General features: G+C 47.9%; 1 protein-coding gene across 1 annotated transcript in view; it reads right to left on the reverse strand.

The window, feature by feature from the left end:
• PACS1 (phosphofurin acidic cluster sorting protein 1) overlaps positions 1-22,139 on the reverse strand; it is a 232,045-nt gene that overhangs the window by 7,576 nt on the left and 202,330 nt on the right. The window contains exons 11-21 of the mRNA XM_006860900.1: positions 19,864-19,944; positions 17,129-17,244; positions 16,829-16,964; positions 9,403-9,507; positions 8,581-8,687; positions 7,823-7,977; positions 7,550-7,660; positions 6,849-6,951; positions 6,226-6,268; positions 3,125-3,167; positions 2,754-2,889 (exon numbers count right to left, since the gene is read on the reverse strand). Coding sequence (XP_006860962.1) covers positions 2,754-2,889; positions 3,125-3,167; positions 6,226-6,268; positions 6,849-6,951; positions 7,550-7,660; positions 7,823-7,977; positions 8,581-8,687; positions 9,403-9,507; positions 16,829-16,964; positions 17,129-17,244; positions 19,864-19,944 — 1,136 coding nt within the window. The remainder of the gene's footprint in view (positions 1-2,753; positions 2,890-3,124; positions 3,168-6,225; positions 6,269-6,848; positions 6,952-7,549; positions 7,661-7,822; positions 7,978-8,580; positions 8,688-9,402; positions 9,508-16,828; positions 16,965-17,128; positions 17,245-19,863; positions 19,945-22,139) is intronic.

Raw genomic sequence — 22,139 nt, forward strand, 5'->3', positions numbered from 1 at the left:
TTGAGGACTAAGGTGCACCTGACCCAAGCCATGGTATTTTCAATAACCTCATATGCATGTGAAAGCTGGACAGTGAATAAGGAAGACCACAGAAGAATTGATGCTTTTGAGTTATGGTGTTGGAGGAGAATATTGAAAGTACCTTGGGCTGTCAAAAGAACCAATAGATCCATTTTTGGAAGAAGTGCAGCCAGAGTGCTCCTTGGAGGCCAGGATGGCCAAACTTCTCTCATACTTCAGATATACTGTCAGGAGACACCGGTTGCTGGAGAAGGATATCATGTTTGGTAAGGTGGAGGGTCAGAGAAAAAGAGGAAGACCCCCAGTGAGATGGACTGGTAAAGTGGCAGCATCAATGGGGTCAAGTGTGGCAACAATTGTGAGGTTGGCCCAGGACCGAGCAGTGTTTCATTCTGTTGTGCATAGGGTCGCTATGAGTCGGTGCTGACTCAATGGCACCTAACCACAACAACAATCCTTCAGGAGGAGTAGTGGGCGGTTAACTGAAACGTCAGCAGTTTGAATCCACCAGCAGCTCCATGAGAGAAAGATTTGCAGTCTCGGAAACCCTATCCAGGGTCAATATGAATCAGAACCAACTCAACAGCATGCAGTAGCAGCATCCCTCATTGAACACAGATGCAAAAATTCTCAACGAAATCCTAGCCAAGAAAAGCCAACAATCAGAAAAATAATACATCATGACCAAGTGGGATTCATACTAGGTATCCAGGGATGGTTCCGTACTAGATAAGACAACGTAATCCACCACGTAAATTTCAAAAAAAAATAAAAAATAATATATTTTTCAATGCCCAGTGTTAGATTTTAAAAGTTAAAATAAAAAAAAAAAAAAAAGGGGGGGGGGAATCATATGATCATATCAATCAATGTAGAAAAAGCATTTGAAAAAAATCCAACATTCATTCCTGATAGAAACACTTAATACAATATGAACAGTATGGAAATTCCTATGTGTTGGTCTGTTAACTGCTAGGTCAGTAGTTCGAATCCACCAGCTGCTCCTTGGAAACCCTATACAGGGTCACTTTGAGTTGAAACTGACTAAGGGTACTTCAAAGCAGCAATAACATACAAAATAAATAGTCAACATCACCGTAATAGTGAGAAACTGAAGCTATTCCTCTTGAGAACAGGAACCAAACAAGGATGCCCTTTACCACCACTCCTATTCAATATTGTGTTGGAAGTCTTACTCAGAACTAAAAGGTATGAAAGGGAAACCAAAGGCATCCAAATTGGCAAAGAAGAAGTAAAACTCTATTTGCAAATATGATCCTATACTTAAGACAATTCCAAAGCTCAGCAAGAATATTATTGGAACTCATTGATAGATTTGGAAAAGTGGCAGGTAAAAGATCAGCATACGAAAATCAGTTGTATTCCTTTATACTAATACAGAGAGCTCTGAAAAGGAAATCAGGAAAACAATACCATTTACAAGTTTACAACGACACCCAAAATATGAAATACTTGGGGATAAATCTAACCAGAGAAACAAAAGATCTATATAAAGAAATCTACAAAACACTACTACAAGCCCCAGTGAGGGAGGCTTTCTGCTTATGAAAGACCATAGGTGGAATCTTGAACCTCACCCAGAATCTTCTGAGGTGGGAAGTTTCCACTTGAAAGGACAAGCAGACCAACCTGGAGCGACTAGAAGAACAGAAGATGCTCCTTGAAAGAAAGACTGACAGGCAAAATACAAAATAATAACAGCAGTCTGACTAATTACAAGAACAAGCAAGTTGCTCGCCCAGGAGACATCAAGGTAAGTAGTTGGGTCCCCTCAGGACAAACCCCCTTCCAAGACAAGACTAAGACTCAATGGGAATACAGCTCTGATTGGTGACCACGTGCATCACCAATAAGGGGAAGTGAGGGAAAAACAGCAAAGAAGCTGGAAATAGAATTACCAAATGACCCAGTAATCCTTTCTGGTTGGTATATATCCTCAAGAAATAAGAGCTGTGACTTGTATAGATCTCTGCACACGCATGTTCATTACCGCACTTTTCACAATGTCAAAAAGATGGAGACAGCCTAAATGGTTAAACAAGCTTTGGTCATACACACAACAGAATACTATGTAACACTGAAGAATATCGATGAATCTGCGTAACACCTCACAACATGGAGGACGTTATGCTGCGTGAAATCAGTCAATCACAAAAGGACAAATGTTGTATGAGACCACTGTTGTGAAAGTTAAGAAAAGGTTTTCTTGCTAAAAGAAACATTCTATGATGGCTAAGGCGGTTAAGGGGGAGGGAAAATTATCCACAGGTTAGAGGATATCCACATGTTAATATGTAGGCAATATACAAGAGGGAGGTTGTCAGAGGAAAGATGAAGGTACTGAGAGACAGGGAGGAATGCAATAGTTGAAGTTTAAAGAAACCTGCACACAGGTAACCCAGGCAGAGCCAGGACTGGAATCCAGGTGTGTCTGATTCCAGAATTCAGGCCTGTCTTCCTCACAGGCAGTTACACGAGACACTCACCGGCACCTTCCGGTAGACAGAGGGTCTCTCCACCAGTAAGGTCTCACCCAGCCTTCTGACAGTGAGACTCAGATGGGCGGCTCTGGGTTCTACCTGCAGCGCTCGCACCCAGACGCTTTTTTAAAGCCCTTGCGTACGTGGCTGTGGGCAGCAAGGGACTCCATGTGGTTCTGGGCCCCAGGCGATGGGTCTGGCAGAAAGGCAGCCCCCCCGAGGGAACCTTACCCCATGACGGCGAGGGCGCTGCTCATGGATGGGGAGGAAGGAGGGGTGGCTGTGGTATCCCGGCTCAGGCCCGAGCTGGATGGCGGTGATGTAGAGGGCACTGTCAGGCTGACCACAGGTGAGTCATCCCCATCACCTGGTAGGGGACAAACAGAGTCGGCCCAAGGAAGCTCACCCTGACCCTCCGAGATCTTGCTTTTCTGCCTAGGTCCTTAGATACCTTCCCACCCCTCCTGCATCACTCCAGAGGGGATTGAAGCTGCCCAAGTTCTTCCTGTTCCCACTCTAATTTCTAGGACATCCCAAGCCTTCCATTCTGACCTGGGTCACACTGAAGAGAGGAGGAAGAGGAGAGGTGTCTTCAGGCTCACCTGTCGTTGACGGAGAGTCCTCCACCAGACCCACCTTCACCACCTGGAGAAGGGAAGAGACATAGGCATGAGGTACCCCTTTCACAGGGGCTCAAGCTCTGATCCTGTCAGACACTGACAATTGCACAGAATTTTATCATGGGCTTTTAGAAATCTTTCCAAATCTGGAGCAGCCCTGATCTTGAAGAAAATTGGAAAAAAAAAACAGTTCTGCTTCAGTAAATGAAGTGGGACCCTTGAACCTCGACAGTTCTTCTCCGGGGACAAGGGCAAAGCCCACTTGGGAATCTGGAAACATCTGAGACTCCAGACCTCATTTCTCCAGGATCACCACAGGTGGGCCATCTGCTCAGGTCAGAGAGAGAAATTAAGTGTCCCTGAGAGAAAGCCCCGGAATCCTTTCATGACTGTTAGGACAATGCTGCTGCATGGAGCCACCCAAACAGCAGATGAAGACGCTTCCTAGAGTCTGGAGTCTGGACAAGAGTGGGGAGAGGGGACCCAAGTTCCCTCTGAATTTCAGCTTCCCATAAGAATTTTATAGTCCCTGTTGGCAGTTCAATTCATCAGCCACTCCTCTGGTCTCTGAGTTGGAACTGACTCAACAGCACTTAACAACAACAGAAAATAGAGAATTCTGTTGTAGTGCTGCAGGATAATGCACTGGACTGCAAGGCCAATTTGAACCACGAAGTGGGCAGTTCAAACCCACCAGCCAGCCACTCCTCGGAAACCGACCTGATGGCACTTAAGAACAAAGAGAATTCTGGAAGGGGCAGATGGGGACCCCTGGTGGTCAAATAAAGGACAGTGCTAGAGACAGACTTGGCTGCTGTGATTTTGGGTGACAGGTGAGCTGGGGGTCAGAGAAGCTGGCCTCCGGGACTTGGGAGGAGTGGAGTCCACATGCCTAACCACAGAAGGATCCCACGGGGATTGCCAAGGGCACAACGCCGCCCCTCACTGTCGTCTGTCTGCTTTTGGTTTTCATAGAGCAACAAGCAGACATTCTGGGGCTTCTTAGCTACGACCTCCCTTTCCCTGGTCTCTCCTGGCAGTGTGTGTGCGGCTGCCCCTTTTCATTTTAAATCTCTATCTCTCCCTCTTAGCTGCAAGGCCAGAGCTGTGTGAAGGTGTGAGCTGAGCTAGACAACTACGGCCAGAGAAGCAGCACCAGAGGCAAACCGGAGCTGACTGGACCTCCAGGCTGAAAGGCTGCCAAGCTACATCTCCCAAGAGCACTTAAGACATGCAGAGTTGTGTGTATGCAGAAAAGTGGGCTAGCAGGAAGCCCACGCCCCCATCTGCACATCCCCCAGAAGCTTTGAGGGATCCTTAAAGAGAGTGTAGAAAAGGAAACAAATAGGGAACCATTTGGACGTATATGGCACCACCGTGGGCGCTGTGCTTCTGACCGGACAGGACTGGCCACTTCCGCATCCTCTGGGCTCCTTTCCCAGCCAGTCCACGCTGGCGGCCCTCCAGGGAAACAGACTCCAGTGCCATGGGTCACTTTGATAAGGCCTTTCTTGCCATGTACTGTGCAGAGAGCTACGGTGACTGGAGAATCTGACAGTAATATGGACACGGTGCATGGCGCTCTCGTGGGGGTTGTTGGTAAATGTCACTGAGTTAGTTCTGACCCTGAGAGGGTTTTTGAGGAGCAGGTGGTGAGTTTGAACTGCTGACCTTGAGGTGAGCAATCCAGTGCTACAGCAGATGGGACCATACAAATAAGGTATCTAGAGCCCTAATGAGAGAACTGGTCAGTTTTGCCAACCTGCTAGGCTTAAAATGAGCCATCCCAGAGACAGAAAGGGGATAACCTCACTACTGCCAAAACAGAAGAGCTGGGAGGAGGGCTGTCCTTTGGTCTGTGGTCCTTAAGCTGAGAATCCCCTAGAATCAGGAGCCAGAGAGAGAAAGAGCTGTAACCGGAGACGCTACAAGATGGGAAGTGGTGGTAAGCATGAGGGAACTGGCAGCAGCAATGCCAGGGGATGGCATGACAGGGTCTGGTAGGGCTGCTGCATACAGAGCGAGGAAGCTGTGTCTTCTCACCAAGGCTTACTGGCCGAATGGGGTGCTTCTAGGCTACAGAGCTTTGTGACTTGACCAAGCAGGGCAGCAGCTAGACTGGCTTGAGGGGCCAAGGGTCTGAGGAGTCCTGGAAGAAGCCTGCCTGTGGGCACAGCCAAGAAGCTGTCTGGACCAAACAACTGTATTCTAAGTTTCTAACCCTAAACTGTAACCTGTTACTTCCCTAAAGAACCCTCTGATTGGGAATCTGGCCTGTGAGTTCTGCGTGGCCTTGCAACAAATGATCAAACGCAGCAGAGGAGCAGAGTGTCCCACAGAGGGATGAGTGGTGTCAGAACTGGGAAATGGTTGGCTGTTGAAGCTGATCCTGATTCTCTGAGGCCACTGGGCCATTTCTACACAGATCAAAGCTAGTACCACCTGACCCAAAAGACTTAGAAGCAGCTTTTCCTTATCATTCTGTCTCCTTAGTGAAAATTATTTTCAAAATCCATTAGTGTCCAGATTGTTCCTTGATGAAATGGAAGAGGAAAGATGAGGCCCATCCTCCTGGTGCTCAGTCTCACCCTAAAGTCAGAGAGCTACCCCTCTCTCTTATTTCTGGGTCAACTTCCTTGCCCCTGGAACACGCAGAAGCTAACCTGCCAGTGTGCCAGGTTCAGTATGGTGGTAAATATGAGACAGTAGTGAGGAAACGTTGAACCTGAGGGGTTGTTGAGGGCTTGGGGAAGGAGAATGCTGACAGGGATGGTCTACTAGCTTTCCCAGGCCCGGGTGTCTCAAACTTAGCACCACTGCCATTTGGGGCAGGATAATGCTCTGGTGTTGGGATTGGCCTGTGCACTGTAGGATGTTTAGCAGCATCACTGGCCTCTACATATTGGATGTCAGGAGCACCAGCTGTGACCACCAAGAATATCTCCAGACATTGCCAAATGTCCCTGGGGATGCAGAATCGTCCTTGATTGAGAATCACTGTTCTAAATAAATCCTATGTACTGTCTTGGTGGGCGAGTGTAGGTGGATGGGTGGGATAAAAATGGAGGGGAGTCAGTACTCACGCCGATGAAGGGGATAAACTTCTGATAGGAGTCTTCGTCAGGGCTGGTGGGAGAGAAAGGAAAGCTGTACTATTGGCTGTGGCAACTAGGGAATGCTGGGAAATAGGGTTGCATACAATCCTGTGACCTCCAAGGAGTCCAGATACCATTTACAGTGTCTTATCACAGCTTGCGGGGTCTGGGAGGTCTACTACTTATTGTATAGACGGGGCACTCCAAACAGAGGCCAAAGCCCCAATGACGCAAACTACACTCCCTGGTGCCCACCTCAGTCATCAGCTGGTACTGAGGGTGGGGGTGGGGGTACCAAGACAGGTGAGGATGATCAGGACAAGGAAGGGAAGGCCTGGGCGGGAGGCAGTAAAAATACTAATCACTCATATCCACTAACACATTCTCTCACACCCACGGGTAGCACACACACTCCTTTACACACCACACCTAGCACACACAGTCATACAGACACACCCACACATTCTCACACTCACTCACACACATTCACTCTCTTGGGATCCTAGGAAAGGAAATGCGTGGGAGAAGGGAAACGTGAAAAAGCAAAAGAAATTCAAGAGCCACAGAACCCACCTACTCTGCTTTGGAGAAATTCCCAAAGTCACACTTACAACTTATGCCTGCAGGTCAGCATGGCTTCAGCCACGGGGAGCTGGTGTGTCACACTCGCCCCGTTGACGTACTGCATCACACGTCCCACCACGTCCAGTTGCTCTGCAGACAATATAAGAGCTGAGAAAATTCCCTAGTCCTTTCAGAGCCCCTTCAGCTGAGCAGTTGCAGGGAAGAACAGAGTCCCACGACTCTAAGGAGCCAGGAGCCAGAGCGCTGTCTTCCCGTGCCCCATCCCTGCTCCTAGGCAGGCTGGCCCTGCTTCGATTTCTGTGCCCACTGCTTCCTGCCTGTCCTGGGTTGCATCCACCTGCTCGGGGCCAGTACCTCCTTCAGCGCATCACCTTTCTTCTGGGCCTCAGAAGATATGGTTGGTATAGTGCCACTTGTTTGTCAATCCACTGCTTAGTGACTCCTCTCAGCTTCTACACTGACCTCTACAACGAGCTGCCCTCCCCATTTTGGACTGCAGGACTGCGGCACACAGCAGGGACCAGAAATGGCCACAGTGGAAGGGCTGCTGCGGACACATGCCTCTACACCACATACACGTAGTGCAAAGTATGCGGGCACAGTGTCATGGGGTTCAAGCCACAGGGAGCAGAAGAACATGGCCCAGATGGCTCTCAGGTGAAGCCAGTGGCATTGCGCCTTACTCCTAGGTGGTGGGGAGGGCAGTTCTGGGACAAGGGGCTCTTACCTGCCACGGGGGGCTCTGAGCGACTGAACAAGTCTCTCCAGCTGGAATCAAGGAAGGTACTGCTGTATCTGCTATCCACTGAGCCCAGGTATTTGGCTACAGGATGAGAACCTGGTGGATGGAGCAGCAGAGAGGCTGAGTTGGATCATGGGGGATGGAGAGCGGTCATGCCCAGCCCTGCCCAGCTCTCCTGACTCTGCAAGCAGGACCTGTCTCCAGACCCTAGCACATACCCTGCCCTCCTGGAGGCCCCCCCCTCCCCTCAGTCTTTACCAAGGGGAACGATGAGGAATCGCATGTAGCTTAGCCAGTCGGAGGTCTTGCTGGCCAGGGATTTGACGAAGAAGCGGAGGATGGAGCTCAGGTAACTCTGGCCTCCCACCGCGGCCACCTTCACCGGCCGTGGCATGGATGAGTTGCAGTTGCAGCTGAGGAGGAAGAGGAGGGGCGTGCCATGTTGAGTTTCTTCAGGACCCTACTGGGAGGAGGGCTCCCAGCATTGACTGGACTTGATCTCAGTAACCACAGGGGGTTGAACCAATGAACAAAGTCATACACAGAAAAGCAATCGAGCAAGTGTACGTTTTCAGTGAAAAGAAAAACTGGGATCAGAGTGCAGGTCTTTGAGCTGAGACCCAGCTAGACGAGGACCCAGGAAGACACCTGGGCAATGCCACCCAGGAGGTAGGAGTTGGCTGGGCCATTGGTCCCACTATCGGAGTGGGGGTGAAGTGGGGGGAAAAGAGTGGGATTCAGTTGACTCCAGTGGGCAGCAGCATTTATTATGCAAAAGGCAGCTCTTGGGTGTAGAGGAGGATGAAGCCAGTCAAGGGCCACAGGGACCCAGTGTGGGAGATGTGGACAGACAGGGATGTAACTGACCCTCTGGGGTCTCCAGGGCATTAATGCACAGCACCCAAGTTGCGGCTTCATGGTCTGATGCAGAGGGGGCCCTGTCCTTGCTTGGTGATCAGGGTGGGAGGATATGGCCAGAGGGAAGCCCTGAGGGCAGGGAGGAGCCCAGTCCTTACTAGCGTTGGATGCGGGTGAGCAGGGCTGACAGTACGGCTTGGACCTCCACGGTGGAGCAGGTGCACACAACGGGCTTCCGCTGGTCTTGGAGCAGCTCTGCCACGTACTGGGGGGGGGGAGGGGACGACAGCAAAGGTGAGGCCCTCAGCAGGGACACCATTCCTCATGGAGACAGAGAGATGACATGCTGGTTGTGTGTGAAAGGGGCTCGGGAAGCTAGGGAACGTCTGAGTTCTAATGTCGCTTCTGCTGCCTGTACTTCAGGTGTTGGAGCCACTGACGAGGTACTCCAGCATCAGCATCTCACTGGGTGGACGTTGAGAGGGGCAGACAAGGCTGCACTGTCCTCAAGGGCACTGAGGGCAACCTGGGCATTTCCAAACTCTTTCTACTTCTCAATGTCTTTTCCTTCCATCACACTGGCCAACACACAGCCACCCTGTAGGTGTTGTGAAGCACCATCAAGTTAGTTCCGACTCATAGAGACCCTGTAAAGGGTTTCCAAGAAATGGCTGGTAGGTTTGAACTGTCAACCTTGTGGATAGCAGTTCAGTGCCTCTCCTACAGCACCACACCAGATAGGCAGGATAGCATTACCGTCAGTGAGGTACAGAAAAGGATCTACTTAAAGTCCCATGGGATGGGAGGTAACAGAACTGGAATGAGGCCCCACAGCTACAGGCTCAGTGCAGGGTGGGATGGGGCCTGAGACTCTGGGGTTATTTTCCTATTTTCCACACACCGCCACTCTAACCCAGTATCCCGGGGGTCTTTGCCTCCTAAACCTCTCCTCTGCACCCTGTAACCTCCATCACTGTTACCTGACCCTGCCAATCAGCGGTGTTCACAAGGATGACATTTTCTGGGAGGGCAGCATCTGACACCAGGATCTGATTCAGTTGGTCATACACCACCTTCCTTGGAATCTGCAGGGACACAAGAGTCTGTCAGGAAACCCCTGGGGAAACTGAGGAAGAAGTGGGGTATGTGTGTGGAGCAGGGGCATTCAGAGAAGCAAGTGCTTGTGAAGGGAACCAGCAGCCCACGGTGGAAAGGAGGAGGATGGAGAACACACCCAGAAGGCTCTCAGAGAAGGGAGGAGTATATAAGGAACAAAGGCCTAGCAGCTGTCTCAGACCCTGCGGCAGGACACCTCCTGTGGGGAGGGCGAGGCAGGACCATGCGGAGGAGAAGGAGGGCGAGAGCCACACACAGGTGCTCAGAGAGCTGGAAACAAGGGCAAGTGGGAAGAGAAATAATGAGAGGGAAATGGGCACTGTGGGGGGAACCCTGCCGTCAAATGGAACAAAAGATAGTTCAGGAATAATGATTAACAAGAAGGACAATACCTCACCGGAGGCGCTGGGTTATTCTAGTCTCTGGCTCATTTTCAGCTGTGTACTAGCATCGGAATCAGGAAGCTACAGCGACACACACTTTCTTCCCCATAATATTCATGAGGCAAAAGAACAGCCTGGCTGCCCAACTCTTGAAGAGCAACAATTATGTGACATATGCTGGGTTAGAAGCATTACTTCCTCACATCCTGAGACCACTCACTGCCCTTCAAAAAGAGAACAAGTCTCCCAAGACCCAACTTCTTGTGTATATCTGTTCCAGCCCAGGCTTCGAATCAAATGTTTTGATGGCATTGATGTCTCAGCTGGAAATCAAATACCAGGCCCAGAGCAGCACTTGTTGTTGTTGTTGTTAAGTGCTGTTACCGAGTCGGTTCCGACCCATAGTAACCCTGTATGTGATTTCAGAGGGTGTAAATCTTTATGGGAGTAGAAAGCCTCATCTTTCTCCCATGGAGCGGCTGGTAGTTTCGAACCGCTGACCTTAAGGTTTGCAGCCCGATTTGTAACCACTACGCTACCAGAGCTCCTTCAGAGCAGCACTAAAGGTACCCAAACTCAGGCCAACGATGGCCAATGAGATTTTGAAGGTTGCCCTCTGTCTCTGTTAGCTCCTGCTGCTGTAATAGAAATAGCACAAGCAGCTAGATCAACAAACAGAAACGGATCCTCTCACATTTTAGGGTGCTGGAAGTCTGAACTCAGGGTGCCAGGTCTGTGAAGGCTTTTCCTCTTGGTCAGCTCTAGAGGAAGGTCCTTGCCTCCTTTTAGCATCTATGCGCCCAGTGCTTCTGGGAGATCTCCATGTGTTTGGCACCGATATTTCCCTGGGTCTAGGAGGTTCTCCCACTACTTGTCTGCCAGTTTTCGTACTGTAGTGGCTTGTGGCCTGCATGTTGTTGTCATGTTGGAAGCGAAGTCACTGGTATTTTAGATACCAGTAGGGTCACCCATGATAGACAGGTTTCAGGAGAGCTTCTAGACTAGGAAGGAGAAGTATACTACTTTGGAATGTCTAGTCACTGAGAACCTTATGAATAGCAGGAGAACACTGTCAGACATAATGTCGGAAGATGAGCACCCCCACCCCACATCCCACGTTGGAAGGCACCTAAAATACGACTGGGTAAGAGCTGTCTCAAAGTAGAGTTGACTGTGATGATATGAATGGAGTAAAGTTTTTGGGACATTTATTTGCTGATGCAGTACAACTGAAAATGAGGAGAAACAGCTGCAAACATCCATTAATAATCAGAACATGGAATATACAAAGTACGAATCTAGGAAAATTTGAAGTTGTCAAAAATGAAATGGAACGCATAAAGATCAATATCCTAAGGTTAGTAAGCTGAAATTGACCGGTATTGGCCGTTCTGAATCAGAAAATCATATGGCTTACTATGTTGGGAATGACAAATTGAAGAGGAATGATGTAGCATTCATCATCAAAAAGAGCATTTCAAAATGCTATCTGTGATAGGATAATATCCATACACCTACAAGAAAGACTAGTCAAGACCATTATCATTCAAATTTAGACACCGACCACTAAAGTCAGTGATGATGAAATTGAAAAATGCTACCAATTTCTTCTACCTGAAACTGGATCAAACATATACAGTCAAGATATACTATAATTACTGGTAACGGGGATGCAAAGGTTGGCAACAAAGAGGAAGGATCAGTAGTTGGAACATATGATCTTGGTGATAGAAATGATGCTGGAGATCGCATGACAGAATTTTGCAAGACCAATGACTTCTTCATTGTAAATACCTTTTTGAAACAATGACTATACACATGGACCTCACCAGATGGAATGCACAGAAATCAAACTGACTACATCTGTGTAAAGAGAGATGGTGGAAAAGCTCAATCTCATCAGACAAAACAAGGCCAGGGCAGAATAACAGGCCATCAATTGCTCAGTTCAGGCTGAAGCTAAAGAAAATTAAAACAATTCCACCAGAACCAAAATATGATTTTGAACATATCTCACCTGAGTTTAGAGTTCATCCCAAGAATAGATTTGATGCATTAGACACTGCTGACCAATGACCAGAAGAGTTGTGGGATGACATCAAGAACATCATATAGGAAGAAAGCAAAAGGTCATTAAGAAGACAAGAAAGAAGGAAAAGACCAAAACAGATGTCAGAAGAGACTGAAACATACTCTCCAGCACAGAGATGCTAAAGAAAATGTAAGAAATGAGCAGGTACACGAGCTGAAAACAGAAAATTTCAAATGGCAGCTCGAGAAGACAAGGTCAAATTTACAATGGAATGTGCAAAGGCCTGGAGTTAGAAAACCAAAAGGGAAGAACACACTCAGCATTTCTCAAGATGAAAGAATTGAAGAAAACAGTCAAGCCTCAACTTGGAATATGGAAGGATTCTGTGGGGAAAATACTGAATGATGCAGAAAGCATTAAAAGAAGATGGAAGGACTATATAGACACATTGTACCAAACAAAAGAAATGGCTGATGTTCAACCATTTCAAGAATTAGCATATGATGAAGAGCCAATGGTATTGAAGAAGTCCAAGATGCACTGAAGACACTGGCAAAGAACAAATCCCTGGGAACTGATGGAATACAACTGAAATCTTTCAACCAACTGATGCAGCACTGGAGGTACTCACATCTATATAAAAAAACAAAACAAAAAACCCAATATAGCTACTGGCCAACTGGTTGGACGAGATCCATATTTGTGCCCATTTCAAAGAGAGGTGACCCAATAGAATGCAGAAATCATCAAACATCATCATTTATATGGCATACAAGTAAAATGTTGCTGAAAGTAATTGAAAAATGGCTGCAACAGGACACGGACAGGGAACCGTCAGAGGGTCAAGTTGGTTTCAGATGAGGACATGGAATGAAGGACAGAATTGCTGACATCCGATGAATCTTGGTTGACTGAAAGCAGAGAATACCAGAAAGATGTTTGCCTGTGCTTTATTAACTTTGCAGATGCTTTCGACTGTGTGGACCGTGACAGGCTATAGACAACACTGCAAAGAACAGGTATTCCAGAACACTTCATTGTGCTCATGAGGAACCTGCACATACACCAAGAGGCAGTCATTCGAACAGAAGAAGGGGTGTGCCAGGGTTGTATTCTTTCACCATACTTATTCAATCTGTATGCTGAGCAAATAATCTGAGAAGCTGGGTTCTATGAAGAAAAATGTGGCATCAGGATTGGAGGAAGACTCATTAACAACCTGAGCTATGCAGATGATACAACCTTGCTTGCTGAAAGTGAAGAGGACTTAAAAAACATTTACTGATGAAGATGAAAGATCACAGCCCTTGGGGCATCTCAATGTAAAGAAAACAAAAATCCTCACCACTGGACCAATAAATAATGTTATGATAATTTTGAAAAGATTGAAGTTGTCCATTTAAATTACTGGAATCCACTATCCACACTCACTCACGGCAGCAGCAGTCAAGAAATCAAACAAGGTCTTGCTGCACAAGACCTCTTTAAAGTGTCCAAGAGCAAAGATGTCATCTTGAGGACTAAGGTGCGCCTGACCCAAGCCATGGTATTTTAAATAGGCTCATATGAATGTCAAAGTTGGAGAGTGAATAAGGAAGACGGTAGAAGAATTGATGCCTTTGAATTATGGTGTTGGAGAATACTAAAAGTACCACGGACTGTCAGAAGAACAAAGAAATCTGTGTTGAAAAAAGTACAGCCAGAATGCTCCTTAGAAGCCAGGATGGTTAGACTTCACCTCTCATATTTTGAACACGTTATCAAGAGGGACTAGTACCTAGAGAAGGACATTATGTTTGGTAAAGTGGAGGTTCAGCCAAAAAGAGAAAGACCCTCAATGAGATGGATTGGCACAGTGGCAGTAGCAATAGGCTCAAGTGTAAAACAATTGTGAGGATGGCACAGGATCATACAGTGTTTCGTTTCGTTCTGTTGCGCATAATGTCACTATGAGTTGGAACTGACTCAGTGACACTGCCGTCATCAAGGTGGTTCTCATATTGGGACCTCTGATCTACAGGACACGCTCTGCCTTCAACTCTTCTTTCTTGGTGGCAGTCAGGTCCCTCTTTCTCCTTTTATCTGCAACCACACCCCAGGACAATTGCGCTTCTATGGGTCAGGTCTGTGGCCGATGGAAGGGTGTTGTAGTCCACCCTAATCCCCAAACAACTGACTGGCTGATCTCATAAGATCACATCATGGAGGATGATTACATCATTAGGTAACAGAAAAATTACATCCTTACACAACTGCCAAATCACTGAGAATCACGGCCCAGCCAGTCAAGGTGACAATATTATTGGGGGCATACAATTCAATCCATAACAGTCTACCCTTCGACCCCCCACAAAACTCATGTCTTTGACACCAAGCAAAACACTCTCACCATATTGCTGTTGCTGATTAGTGCCATTGAGTCGCTTCCGACTCGGAGTGTCCCTGTATAGGGTTTCTGAGGAGTAGCTGGTAAATTTGAACCAAGGACCTTGAGGTTGAGTGCTTATCCCACAGCACCACACCCCAGGACTCACCACATCGTATCATCGAAAAATCCTTAGATTAATTACAAGTCCAAATTCTACCCAGGGGCAAAATTACTCTTCATTTGTGAATTTAGACTATGAGAGAGCATCCGAAAGTTTTTGGAAAAAATGGAATAAAGAGATAGTGGAAATTTTCCATGAATTCTTTGAAGGCCCCTTGTACAAGTTATTTGCTTCTAAGGTGCAATGGAGGAACAGGTACCAGTTAGGTATTTCCATTACAAATGGGAGAAAGTGACGGGAAGAAGGGGACGAGCCTCAAGCAAGTCTGAAAGGCAACACACCACCTGACTGCGGCTTTCAGGGCCTGAAAACCATCCTCTGTTCTCTGAGACAGCTAGGCAATGATTCGTTCCTCCAGACTCGGGGTGTTGGTCATGCTCTCCGGATTCTGGGAGGCCTCTTGACCCTGGGCTTTGACTCCACCTTCCAGACCCACTGGGATATCAATTCTACTCTTTGGCATTTCTCCTAGTCCAACTAAGGGGGGATCGCACCCCTGGGTCTCAGCAGGCCCTGTTCCGCTGCCTCGTGGGCATGGTAGCTGCATCTCTTAAGCTTAAGCTTTAGCAGTGGTTCTAGCCCCACGCCCCTGGCACTCATGAATGGCAGGCCCCACCCTCCAGAACCAAGTTGGTGAAGATTGGACTCCTGGAAACCCAGGAGGCTAAGTCCTAACCTCTTGAAGTCCCAGAGGTCATGGTTTCACATCTTGAGACTGAGGCAACCCTGCTTCCCATTTTTCTTATCCCTTCAGCTTCTTCTTGGTTCCTTGGCCTCTTGGGCACGACTGGTCCCTCCCTGCCTTGCTTGGGCAAGTACTACAAAGTTCCTCAACTCTACCAGTAAGCGCCTGGAGTACTTCGCCAGTAAACCTCTGCTTGAAGGTGCTCAGCTCTCTTGCTCCATGGATCGGCAAGCCTAGTTCCATCAACAAGTGTTCAGAGGCACACCACTGGTAGGAAGCCTCCCACCTGAAGACACTCTCGTTCCATGGGTTGGTTCCCATGCTGGTCTCCTGTTTCTCACCATCTGCATTGACTTCAGTGTTATAATTCTCCTTAATTTCATCTGAGCTCGCACCAGAATTACCTCTGATGTCTATAATTCCATCACCAGCCTCTTGAAAGCAATTTAGACTTTTACTATTAGGCCCCTGAAAATTCTTTCAGCCTCTACCCATAACCCAATTCCCAAACCACTCCCACATTTTAAGTAATATCTGTTAGAGCTACACCTGACTCCTGCCTGGTACCAGATTCTGTCTCAGTTATGTAGTATTGCTGTAACAGAAATATAAGCGGATGGCTTTAATAAACAGAAATGTTTTCTCTCACAGTTTAGGAGGCTAAAAGTTTGAATTCAGGTGCCAACTCTAGGGGAGACTTTCTCTGTGTCCGTTCTGAGGGACGGGCTTGTCTCCTTCACCATCTGTGGGCCTAGAGCTCCTGGGAGATGGCCACACATCCTGACACCAATCTTTTCCTGGATCTAGGAGGGTCTCAGGACGCTGGGTCCAAAGGACACACTCTATACCTAGGTCTTCGTTCTTGGTGGCAGATCCCTCTTTTTCTGCCTGCTTCTTTCTCCTTTTACTTAAGAGCAAAGGTGATGAAGCCACCACCGCCCAGGACACTCTCCTTACATGGGGTCAAGGCTGTGACTGAGTCAGGGTGTTGCATCCCACCCTAATTCCCATACAAATTGGCTGGCTGGTTGCAGCAGATCACACCACGAGGGGTAATCACATCATCACGGAATTGCCAATGAGAATCATGGCCCAGAAGAGCTGACACATATTTTTGGGATAAACAATCCAATCCATGACACCACCCTCTGGAACAAGTAACTTACTATCCTGTCTTCAGACTCACATCTGATGGAAGCAGGATGAACCAGAGGGTGGACTGATGCCCTGGCTCCCTGCCATGCAGCACTGAAGTAACTAACAAGGGTGGTAGGGGTGGGCCGTGGAGTCGGTTCCGACTCATAGCGACCTTGTACAGAGTTTCTAAGGCTGTAAATCTTGACAGGAGCAGAAAGCTTCATCTTTCTCCCACAGAGAGGCTGGGAGATTCGAACTGCTGACCTTGCAGCCTAACTCACAACACACCATGCTATCAGAGCTCCTTAAATAACACTAGCAGTTAAGTAACAAATATATTAGACTTGTCTGATTTTGGTCTTTCTTCAAGATTTTTTATTCAGCGTGTTTCATGATATTTCTCTTCTCCTACCCAGCTAACTGTCCAAAGAAGACGACAAATCAGAAAGTGCAGTCCAGGGAAGGAGGCTCCGAGTCCTGGCCCTGGCAGGGGCCCTGAGGTACCTGTGTGCTGTGGCCCAGGTCGGGCGAGCGCTCACTGTCAGAGCTGTTAGTCCTCTCGCTCAGGGGCTTGGAGAGCTGTCGCTCCTTCAGGGGGGTGCTCCTCTTCTGCCGGGGTGTGTGGGCCATGTCCACTTTGCTGCCAAGATGGGAGGAGGAGGGTTAAACTCTTGTAGCCCACTCCTTCCCGGGCCATGGGGTCTGTGTTGGGTGCATGGTGAATACAGTCATAGGCTTGTGTCACCTGCTCACTTGTCCCCACCCCTCCCTACCTTTCAGGACTTTCTTTCCGATTTTGAGTACCTGGGGGAGGCAGAGCCCTGGAGGTCAGGTTTGCTGGACTTCAGGGGGGTTTTCACTTTTTCTGGAACAATAAGACTGGTGCTTCCGTCGCCAAACATGTCCTGATCAGTGATCTCCTGCCAGAGGAAAAGAAACATGAGGCTACTGCTCACCAAGGACTGCCCAAGAGCCGCGATGAGTCCTGCCAGGGTCTACCAGTCACAGGGGTCATCCAGTTGTGCTCTTGTCCTGGTAGCGTGTGGCTCTAAAACACCTCCCTTGATAGTTGAGGACTCTGTCACTGTGGACTGTGACTCAGTGTACCCACTGTGCCCTTAGCATCTACAAATATGTGCCAACACACAATGGGCTGACGAGCTCGCTTCTCTAGGTGAACAGGGGAAGGGCTCCTGGATGCATCTCTTAGCCCCTCACCAGGGTACCCTTGTGGCTGGTAGACGTGATGTCTGCAGCTGCTTACTCTGAAGCCTCCCTTGCTCCCTATGTAGAGACTGATGCTGTGTGATCCTATCTCTGTACTCCACGTCTGCCCCAGGCCTCAGTCCCCCTTCCAGCCAGATGTGCGTCTCTTCCCTAGACCTCTTCCAACAGTCTTCATTTCCCCTTCCTCAAGTCACCCTGCCAGCTCATGCCCGCTTTGTCTTCCTAAAACACAAAGCTCAGCACATCATGCTACTGCTCAGACAGCTCTGTCCTGCTTAGATGAAGTCCTGATTCTTTAGTGTGGCATGTCAGGCCCCAGAAGAATTGATGCATTGAGTTATGGTGTTGGAGGAGAATATTAAAAGTTCCATGGACTGCCAAAAAAGCAAACAGATCTGTGCTGGAAGAAGTACAGCCAGAGTGCTCCTTGGGAGCCAGGATGGTCAGACTTCATCTCTCATATTTCGGACATATTATTAGGAGGGACCAATCACTGGAGAAGGATGTCATGTCTGGTAGAGTTGAGGGTCAGAGAAAAAGAGAAAGACCCCAACAAGATGGGTTGGCACAGTGGTGGCAGTGATGGGCTCAGGCGTAGCAGCAGTTGTGGGGTTGGCCCAGGATGGGGCAGTGTTTCGTTATGATGTGCACAGGGTTGCTATGAGTCAGTACCAACTTGATGTCACCTACCAACAACAACAAATGATCTGGCCCTAGTCTACCTTAGTCACTTCTAGGTCCTCCTCCGGGCCCACTATTTCCTGATCGTTGTAACTCTAGTCCCTGGGGAGACCACTCCACAGTGCTCACAAATGCCAGGAACCTTCATACCTCCCTGCCTTTGCTCACTCTTTCTATTTTTAACATTTTTACTGAGGAATAACACCCATAAAGTAAAGTGCACATGCTAAAAATGTGTAGCTTGACATTTTGATCATTAACCAGATGAAGTTACGGAAGATTCCTGGGTATCCCTTCCTTCTGGTTCCCACTCTGAGAGGTAAAAATCCTGGGATTGCTGTCATCACAGATTAGTTTGGTCTGCTGATGAATTCCACGTAAGGGGAATCAGATGGTATGCGTTCTATGTCTGACTTCCTTTGCGCAACGTTATGTCTCTCGGATTTGGGCAAAAGTATTGGACAGTTTTAGGCAGGAAGCGATAAGATTGGGACTTTACCTTGAAGAAATGACTGTGTCTGCCACATGCAGCAGGGCCGAAGGGGGGTAAGATGGAGTGGGTGGGGGTTAGGGTATTCAGGTCACTGAACTGCAAAGTATAAGCAGTAAGTTTTACAGGCATCTCGAGCCACGTCTTTTGTCGTATGCTGGATGTTACTGTTAGATTTTACTATAGGAAACCAATTCTGACGGACAGCAGTCCTAGAGGACAGAGAGGAACTGCCCCACAGGGTTTCCAAGGCTGCCATCTTCATGAAAGCAGACTAGCATATCTTTCTCCTGCAAAGCAGCCCGTGGGTTTGAACCAAGTGCCTAACCACGGCACCACCAGGGTTCCTTCTAGGAAATATCAAGCTACAAGCCTTCTTTCATGAGCTCTTCTGGACTAGCAGAAGGGTTAATGATACATACACATCCCCAGATGGTAGACTCCTCCCACCAACTGCATCCTTCTCATAAACCTTTGGTGTATCCTGGGAGGCCCAGGTCAAGTGTCCCCGGCCATGGGAAGACGCTATTGGTACTCCCCAGACTCCCACTGAGCCTGTGTGGCACCAGGTGTGTAGAGGCGGGTTTTCCCCGGAGTGTGAGCTCAGTGGTGGTGGACACCTGGACACAGTCATCAAGCGTCTTCAGGGCTCAGCACGCAGCTCAGCGACACTGTGGGCAGCCTGCCAAGCCTGCTGTCCTGGGCAGGTCCTGGGTCTCTTAGAGGAAGGAGCTGACTGACCAACAATCACATCGAGATTGACCTGTGTGTGTTTCCTGACCACGATGAGAACAGCACCGGAGGAGGGGTAGAGCTTGGATAGGGAACACACTGGGCGTCGTTTTGAAGATGTAAATCAGAATGACAGACGGGAAGAAACGATCTGAAACAGTGCTTGATCCAATCAAACAAAAGGACAAAATGGGAACACGTCTGCTTTACTAATTTAGGGCCTAACCTGGTCTCTAGGGTGGGTAACCTTCCATGGGTCAAGGTTTGGGGAGAAAGAGAATGCAGAACATTCACAAGCCTGCAGGTTCAGGCAAACTTTCCGGGGTGATCCTGAGCCTTGTTTCCCTTTATTTCTAGAGGTACAGGCACTGATGGACACAGCTGATGCAGGGGACTCAGCCATACATACCAGAGTCTCTGTTTCAGTCAAGCTGTCATCTGTGTTCTTAATCCAAGTAGATCTGATTTTTTCTAGAGCAGCCAATTCCATCTGCAAAGTTTAATTATTTATTAGTCATCACTGATCCAAGTAACTACCACCCTTACTTGCTTTTCCAGGTCTTTAAAAGTCTTAAAATATTTTCACTTAATTTTCAACCTCATAAAATCTTTGTGGCAATTATCTCAAAAGGGATATATTTTTTAAAAAACTAAACACTGAAAGGGAAGTTACTTTTATAATCATGAAGTCAGTAACAGAATCCAGAAGTTCTGACCCAATAAGATGTCACTAAGGAAGAGATGCTCAGAGTTTAGAGGGCTTTGCCACAGAAAGCCTCTGACCCTGGACTCAGGAAGCAGCCTTGTTTAGGAGGACCACCTGGGGGTCCTATGCCCTGGTAGAGCTTTTGGCTGCTGACTGATAGGTCGGTGGTTTGAACACACCAGCTGCTCCGCAGGAGAAAGATGAGGCATTCTGCTTCTGTACAGATTTCAGCCTGGGACACCCTCTGGTCAGCTCTACTCTGACCTGTAGGGTTGCTGTGAGTTGGAACTGACTTGTCGGTAACAGGTTAGGCTTGGCTTATAGAAGTCGCTGAGAAGCAAATTCTGTGCAGACCTCTGATTCTGAGACTAAAGGCATCTATGGTAGCCAAATGCTTCTTGCTTGGTGGAAACATCCAGAAAACTCTCTAACAGAAGACTTGCATTTACGAGTTAGGGACAAATGGAGAATCAGTTCATGCCTTAAGTGGCTTAATATTGGATGACTTTTTGCTTAGCATCTTCTGTTAAGTCCCGGTGTGGCTTTGTGGGATAAAGTACTGAACCACAAGGTCGTTTGAATCACAAGGTCAGTGGTTCAAATGCACCAGCTGTTCCTGAGAAACCCTATACAGGGCCGCTGAGTCAGAACGGACTCGGTGGCACTTAACAACAACAACATCTTGTAAATACTTGTATTAAAAATTTACAAATACAGATACATAACCATATTCTTTACATTTATCAACATTACTTCTGGCTACACACACAGCAAAGTCAAAGTCGAGAGCAGCTGGGGCCGAGGTGTGGGTCTGCAAAAGTGGCAAGTTTTGGATGCTGGAGAGCTCAGGCTTCCGGGAGTGTCTTTGTTTCTTGTAGGGAACATGGGAGTCAGAGAAGATAAAGGATACCCACCTTCCTCCCAGTATGCTCTTCAATCACAATAGAATTGAATGCGGAAACCAACAACAGACCGGAATTAGGAAAATTTACAATTATGTGAAAATTGCTGCTGTTAGGTGCTACTGAGTCATTAGCAACTCAGCAAGCTTATGTGCAATAGAGTGAACCGCTACCCAGTTTTGTGCTGTCCTCATAGTCAGTCTGTGTTTGAGCTCATTATTGTAGCCATCCTGTCAGTCCATCTCACCGAGGGTCTTTCTCTTTTTAGCTGACCCTCTACTTTACCAAACACGATCCCTTCTTCAGAGCTGGTCCCTTCTCATAACATGTCCAAAGTATGTGAGATCATTCTTGCCACCCTTGCTTCTAGATTTGTTTATTCGTTTGGCACTCCCCCCAAAACCAACTGCTTGCCACTGAGTAGATTCTAACTCATGGTAAGCCTACAGGGCAGAGTAGAATTTACCCCGACCATTTCCAAGACTGTGAATTTGTATCAAGCCATACAGTCACATCTTTCTCCCACGGGGTGGCTGGTGGGTTCGAACCGTGGAACAATCAGTTTAGCAGTCAAGCACTTTAACCAGCAGGGCCTCTTTCCATTATTTATAGTGCTGTGGAAATAGTGGCAGGCAGTGTCAATGGAAAGCCGGTATTCCTTGGCCACCCTCTCTGAGAGTTTTCTGAGCTGGTACCAATTGGCAGGGCCTATTGCTATCACAGCTCAGAAAACCCCATTTTGCTGCTACTGTGTGTTCAGCTCCTGGGAGAACTCAACAACTGCAATAAGCACAAATTCCTTTCAGCTCTAGTGGTAAACTGAAACCTCCAAAAACTTGAGGAACAAAAAGGCAGGTGACAGGAAAGAAAATAACTTTGAATGCAGGCAATGAGAGGAAAAGGACACGACACCGAGGCAGCAGATGCGTATGCAGCAGGTACACTCAACGCTCCTTTTCTACTGCGTTGAGAGCTGTTCCACGGCAGAGCACGGCCTTGTTCTGTATTTACCAAAGTGCTTTTCAGAGAAAGGATTCCAAAGCTGCACACCCACATCCAAACATATGGGGCTCTTCC

The sequence above is a fragment of the Chrysochloris asiatica genome, unplaced genomic scaffold (genome assembly GCF_000296735.1).
Source record: "Chrysochloris asiatica unplaced genomic scaffold, ChrAsi1.0 scaffold00040, whole genome shotgun sequence".
NCBI classification, from domain to species: Eukaryota; Metazoa; Chordata; class Mammalia; order Afrosoricida; family Chrysochloridae; genus Chrysochloris; species Chrysochloris asiatica.